Consider the following 7,301-nt stretch of genomic DNA (forward strand, 5'->3'; position numbering starts at 1 on the left):
TATTATATACCGTATGGATTAAACACTCGATAAGAAAAAAATATATATATACGAGTGAAGTCCTGTTAATTTAGTCAATGGCGTGAACCAGTGCTTGATTAGATAGCATGGGCGGCGCTGGGGATTAAATTAGCAAGATAGAAATAAATACAAGAAAAAAATAAATAATAAAATCATTTTAATGCTGTACTGAACCAGAAATACAACTTTAATTGAATAGTTTATTGCTGGTTTGGACCTGCAGTAAATAAGATAAAAACACGCGATAATTAAATATATAATTAATAGAAATAAGATTTAAATATTATGGGAAATATATATATACGGGAAAAATATAGGAAAAATCTTAATATATAAAATGACAAGGAAATCATCTGACTGCAAGCCACCCGTGGAACGGAAAACGCCAGCCAAGTGAAACCGTGGCGTAAAAAATTTAACACTGCTCCGTTTCTACAGTCCGCCCGACCTGTTTCCGTCGATTCCTTGGCGCGTCCAATCGCGTGCCTTCGCCGCGACGCGACGGCGGCGGTCAGTTGGTTTTCAAATGTTGCAAAAATAAACGTTTTTCAAAAAATGTTACGCTTTTTACGCCGTTTTTCACTTTTTCGACATTTTATCATCCCCGTCACTCCTCTATTCACATATAGTTTGTTTGTTTTGAAAGCCACCGATGTGCGGTTTGTACGCGATATCGTAGCAGCGTCGGTCGTTATTCGTTTCGTTTTTTCAATTGCCGTTTGTGCTCTATTTGTTAATTTTATTTCTTTTGAAACCCATGGATATGTGGTTTGTGTGTGATTTCGGTGTGTACACTTTAAAATTCGCGTTCACGAAATGTCAGTCGGTCGTCGTTCCAACGCACACTGATAAGTACTGTTTTTGTTTTGTTTTGTTTATTGCATGGTATTATATTGTGGACATAATATTTGGTCCTTAATAACGTATAGGTATATTGCTTAACGTAAACACAATTGTTCATTATTATAATATATATATAAACAAATGTATTATTCAAACATACCTACATTATAATAATGAAATAATGTAATAATAATAATAACAGTCAGATTATTGAATTAACTCCAATTAAAGTTTAAACAGTGTGTAGATACATCGAATTATATAAGATTACATCGATGTATCCGTTTACGTCGCTCAGTAGACACATAGCTTAAGTGTAGAAGTTTTTTAACCGTAATAGGCAACACAAACTGCGGCTTGGTAGGTTAGGCGTAGGTTCCCCAAACGTAGATTGCTAGGTAGGTCCTAGTTCGAAACCGCCGGAAAGCTTTTCGGGCGGCGACCGCCCGTGTCATCATATGATATATCACGGCCGCCGTAATTTGGTTTTTTTTTGCATTTTTTTTTCGATTTTTTTTCATATAATATATACTATTATTATATATATACACATACGACAGATACATGTTTATATGTATTGTATTGTATTGATGAATTTATTACGTATCTATATGTTATTTATTTTATTAGGAATTATAATTGCACATTTTTCAAAATTTCCATGATTGTTATAATATATATATAGTTGTATTTCATTTCGTATCTTTTATTACCGTCTGCCCGTAACATTAAATGCCCTTTGGACCTTCTTTAGTTAACTTATCGCACGATGGTGGATTGGAGAGGGTAATTAAGCTAGCGGAACTCTGCCGTGTTATCCAAAGTCAGGCTACGGCCAACGTTCGAAGGAGACGTTTCTATATGCACAGGAACCCTGGTGATTCTTTTGCACATTTTAATATTTCTAGACTCCTAACAAGTGCTTTCCTTCAAACGTGTTTTTGGTTTTGGATCAGGCGATTTCTGATACCGGTGAGTACAATTTTGACAGACACAATAATAATATCGGCATTATTACCTATCCCGTGCGTTTGTACATCCATTACATAACATGTAGGTTACCTACATAGTAGGTATTCATGGCAGCGCGTATCGTTAACGGTCGCTTCTGTACACACTGCAAACATTGTACATAACGTCATAACATTTTGACCATGGCGCGTTTCGTGTTTCTTTATCCTCATAAACAGCGTATACAATTTGAATATAACGTTTTTTATATCCACATTCGTACTCGGCTCAGTCACGTCAGCCGTTCCACAGAGGCCGTCCGTATCTTAAGTATTTTCGTTAACATTGCGTATATTCATATTTCATTCTATATACTTTGTTTTGTGGCTTTAACATACTACGGGCTCAGTATGTCGTTTTTCTTATTTTTCCATTTTTTGTGTATATGTACAATAGGCATGTACAAACTATATAAATTCTAAAAATAACACGAGTTATAAAATCACTACCTACCTACTGATAACATACCGATACGATCATCTTTTTCAAAATGCTTTCGATGCCTTCATTTTTTATATTATATATTATTATAGTTAGAGATTATATTGTGTATTGTTATAAATCTTTGAACGATTATACGATGCGTTACAGGCTATTGACAATGGTGAAACGATGTGTGATCTGTGGAAACGTGGATGGTGACGTTTCGGTGCACAGGTATTTACAATTTCACATAACAATAATGTAACATGTTATAAATCACATTCATCCTTAGATTTCCAACTGACGTACGTCGTCTTCAGTGGGTGGAATTTGTGGTGAACCAAGGTTTTCCTGTAAACCTAAGATCTACGTTGTGTTCAAGGCATTTTGTTCCCCGCCTTGACTACAGTGAAGGGCCTGTACGACGCCGTTCTCTGTTCCATACAGCGGTGCCATCTTTGGTGAGTGTCTAAATATCATCATATCATACATACATCTCAAAGCATTACAACTCATTTATTTCAAACCCAACCATAACACTGTTTTACAATACATATGACTTACCTACCAAAACATGCGCTTTATGGTGGATAAACAATAAAAAAAGTGTTTACGTTGGAACACAACGATATATTGAATACACCCAGACGGCCAGACAATATTTTGTTATTTTTATCCTACTGTTATTGAATTATATGCAATACCTACCTACATGTTTGTGATATATCTCATTACAAATTTTTTATTACTCTATATAGCTCATTATAAGCTCACTAAAACTACATATATCATTATAGTTTAGAAATAAAAAATGTACATACCTACCCCTACCACCAAAATATATACAGTTAAATTTATTCTACATTAAGTTAAGTTTAACAATATTGTATTTATATTATTCAGATTTAGATGACTTTTATTATTTAGAAATTATATGTAACATTATATACCATATACCATAATATATGTAGCATTATATAACATAATAATTACAACAATCATAGTTAACTATTCCAATAGTCAATTCACTTTGCTCATAATTTATAATATCATACATATAACAAAATACATTACATTATCATACATTTAACATACAAATATATCTTCATTGTCTTTGACGATTCAATTCATTCTATATTAAGTTAAGTTTAACAATACTGTATTAATGTTATTCAGATGACTTTTTTTTCCATGCGACGTTATATACTGTAATTACTATAATCATACTTAACTACTTTAATAGTCAATCCACTGTGCTCATAATTTATAATTTGTTAGTTAATTTAATTTACACTTCATTTAAAATATATTACATAGAACTAAAGTCAACTATATTATTTTGAAATTAATACACATTATACAATATACACATGACACAGTGTTAAATGACACAAAAGTTATTTGTCATGATAAACCTTATGTTATTCAACAAATGTCTTCTTTTTTTTTTTTCCTACACCTAATGCTTAATATTTATTAATATTACATATTACTAAACTCAACAATATTATATTGAAATTAGGTAATACATATTATACAATATACACATGATACAGTGTTAAATGACACAAAAATTATTTGTCATGATAAACATTATTTTCTTCAGCAAAAATGTCTTTTTTTTTTTTTTTGCTACACCTAATGCTTAATATTTATTAATTACAATTTCAATTACATAATCAACTAATACATTGGGTCATGTATGGTTTGGTACATTCTACAAACTAACACATTTTTTGATTACATTGCATTACATTTTTAAATGACACTAAAGTTAATGATTTTATAACTATATACTATATTGTGCAGTGAAAATGAATAGAAAATAAACATTTTATTTATTAATATTATTGCCATGTTATTGTTTGACAATGAATGCACTATTGTATATTTGGTTCACTATAGAATGAACCATTATTTTGTTTTTAAACATTTAAATTGACCGCCTATGATTCTATAGGTAGTCGGACCGTACAGAGAACGAGAAGATCACGTGGAAAACGGTGATGCCGGTGTACAAGTTCCGAGGGATGAACTTTTGTTGGAAGAGAACATTGAGGTAGTTGAAGTCATGATGGACAATGACAACGTTGAGGTAATTGAGGTCATGATGGACAATGACAACGTTGAGGCAGGCGAAGTCGCGATGGACGACGACAACGTTGAAATAGTTGTCATGAACGGAGACGAACAAGTATCAGATGATGATAACTTTGTTGGTGTTTTCGACCTTTCACCACTGTACGATATTGAAGGGGTCAGTAAATATTTTGTATAATTTTATTATTCATTTAATGTTCATAAATGAAAAAACAAAAAACAACTATATTTCTTAAATTTCAGGTTGAACAAATCGCCCCGATTGTTGCTAGACTGTTGGTAGACCGTCCGGCTGGCGTTCAGCACCCACTACCGGAACCACACAACTTAGGTGCATTGAATTACGTATGCACGTATTGTAGGGCCCGCCACTTTAAGTGCGAGGAAACAAGCCCGAATCATTTTTCAACATGCTGCAATGACGGTCTGATGGCCGTTTCAGGACTGCGTGTGTTGACACCTGCACCGCATTTACTACAGAGGTTGTTGGTTGAAGATTCGGTAGAAGGTAGACACTAGGTACCGAAATAACATTCGCCGGTACAACAACACTTTGGCATTTGCTGCGTTCTCTACCGACCTCAACACACGGCGCTTGCCAGGTCGGGGACCGAATGTGTTCACTGTTCATGGGCAGGGATATTGGACGATAAGTAATGACTTGATCGGGAACGAGCCTATCCAACGCAGGTACTGTCAGCTGTATTTCGTCGAATCCGGGGAGGCAAACCGGATTCGTAGGGAGCAGCAGCAACTGCTGCCTGCAGCACAACGTCTATTGCCAAGTGTGCTCGAAGACTTAGACGGCCTGTTACGTGACATCAATCCAATCCATTCGCACAGGCTTTCGAGTAATATATTAAATTAATTTTAATGAATAATCCACATTTGCATTACACTACACTACACTACAGACAAACCATGTTTACATTGATTCATAACATTGAAATTTAGTGTCTTAAAATCGGCTAGCAAGTACCCATGTCATTATTCCAATTTCCAAATTAATTACACTATTTCATTTGCCTTATGTCAGTGTAGATTTACCTGCCTACTTAAACTATTCATTTATACATTTTTTACTTTGCTTGCATTCATACATTTTCAATTAGTTACAAATACTTTAATGAGTAACTAGAAAAAGATACATTCTTATTCGCTATCACAACACATTATTGCCTAAATATATTAACAACGTTTAGTCATAAATTAAAAGTTAAGTTTATTTTGTTCATACTCAGTTACTGATACTTGGTAGGTAAACAGAAAATTCTTTACATACACTACTTTTTAATATACCTATTATATATGCTGTGCTGCATAAGTTTTTGATTGATGTCAAGTGCTGGTTCTCTATCCCCATCACTGTTGGTCAGCTATTAGATATACTAGCGTCATTACACTATAATATATCACACAACGTTGGTGCTATACACTACACTATTGCATTGTCACAACTCATCACTAACTTACAACTAATCTTACTCGCTCATGCCACGCTTACTTTATACTGCATACTTACCATAGGCACTACACTTTACATTATGTATGTACTGTTGTCTTTGATTGTGATTAGTTATTGGTTTTTTTCTATTTCATTTATACCTATGCTTACAGCTAATAATTTCTATACATTATTTTCTTTTTTTTTTTTGTGCATTATGTGCGTACACTACTCCTGTGTACAAAACTCAACTTCTACTTGAATATTTCTCATTTCATTTCAATTGAACACAAACACACGTGCCTAGAGTTAGAGTTAATGATTTCTATGGATTACTTTTGTTTGTGTTCCTTATATACTTAAATATACTTCAACTCAATGTATCTAAACAAAACACTTGGTATTATACATTGTAATACATTTGCATTATGCTACTCTTTGTCATTTTTTTACACTACCACATCACTCTTTGTTGACATTATGTGTGAGCATCAATTAAATAGGACTCTGATGTTGATATTTCTGAGAACATCAACAATACGCAAATATTACAAACATGTAACTATCACCAGGGCCGTATTTAAAATTTGTGCGCCCTGGGTAACAATATTTTTACGCCCCCCTCCCCACCAAAAATTAGATCCACTTTTTTGATTTTTCTTAATACATTTTTAGTTATAGTTCTTTATTCAGCTTTAATTTGTAAATTTGTCATATGTTAAATACTATTATTAAAATGTAGGTATAAGGTATGCCTAACAACACATATTATATTATTATACACAGCAAAAAAAATGAATACAACAGGTGCAATGATTATTTATAAGTAGATTATTACAATAATTTTTTTATAGATTGCTTATTGGCAAAATCTTCTATAATATCTTTGTAGTCTAATTCTCTTGTGAGTTCTGATTCAATGTTGAGAACAGCTAATGCATTTAGTCTTTCTTCTTTCATTGTAGATCTTAAATAGCTCTTAACTCTCTTTAGTGTAGAGAAAGACCATTCAGCTGAACAATTTGTAGCTGGAGTACAGAGTATCATTCTCAATGCAATGTTTGTGTATGGATAGACTTCTACAAGGTTGTTATTTCTTATATAAATACTCATTTCTAAAATTGTTTTTGGAAAAACACATTTTTGTTTTTTTAAGCTTTTAACATGACTTTGAAAATGAACGCATTCTATAGGAAATGAGGATCCTAAATCACTTTAGTATATACTTTGCAGTGACTCAGAATTTTTTTTAACTTCAGCAGGTGTTAGTTCTGATAAGTGATAAAAAAAATTATACTTTGAAGTTAAATTGTCATAGGCAATTTTTCTTTTTTCTAAATCAGATTTAATCTGATCTAATATCATAAAATAAGTGTTTACTTTAAAATTTACAAAATCTTCAATTACTATATTATCATCTTCAACAGCAAATAAATCAACTGAAATTCATCATCTACAA

The 7,301-nt window shown here is 32.7% G+C and overlaps 1 protein-coding gene across 1 annotated transcript; it reads left to right on the forward strand.

Annotated features, from left to right (window-relative positions):
• The first annotated feature begins 4,250 nt into the window (after positions 1-4,250).
• On the forward strand, positions 4,251-5,668 carry LOC100573735. Its single transcript, XM_029492533.1, has 2 exons — positions 4,251-4,555; positions 4,642-5,668. Exons 1-2 carry the CDS (start codon positions 4,370-4,372, stop codon positions 4,915-4,917), a joined length of 462 nt encoding a protein of 153 aa, XP_029348393.1. The 5' UTR covers positions 4,251-4,369; the 3' UTR covers positions 4,918-5,668.
• Positions 5,669-7,301: the final 1,633 nt, after the last annotated feature.

The sequence above is a fragment of the Acyrthosiphon pisum genome, unplaced genomic scaffold, assembly GCF_005508785.2.
Source record: "Acyrthosiphon pisum isolate AL4f unplaced genomic scaffold, pea_aphid_22Mar2018_4r6ur Scaffold_21645;HRSCAF=24476, whole genome shotgun sequence".
NCBI classification, from domain to species: Eukaryota; Metazoa; Arthropoda; class Insecta; order Hemiptera; family Aphididae; genus Acyrthosiphon; species Acyrthosiphon pisum.

Bases quoted from the DNA above. Each gene is read 5' to 3' on its own strand.
- LOC100573735 (XM_029492533.1), top strand. From the start codon at position 4,370: ATGATGGACAATGACAACGTTGAGGTAATTGAGGTCATGATGGACAAT. The intron at 4,556-4,641 runs GTCAGTAAATAT...CTTAAATTTCAG, and splicing joins CACTGTACGATATTGAAGGG to GTTGAACAAATCGCCCCGAT.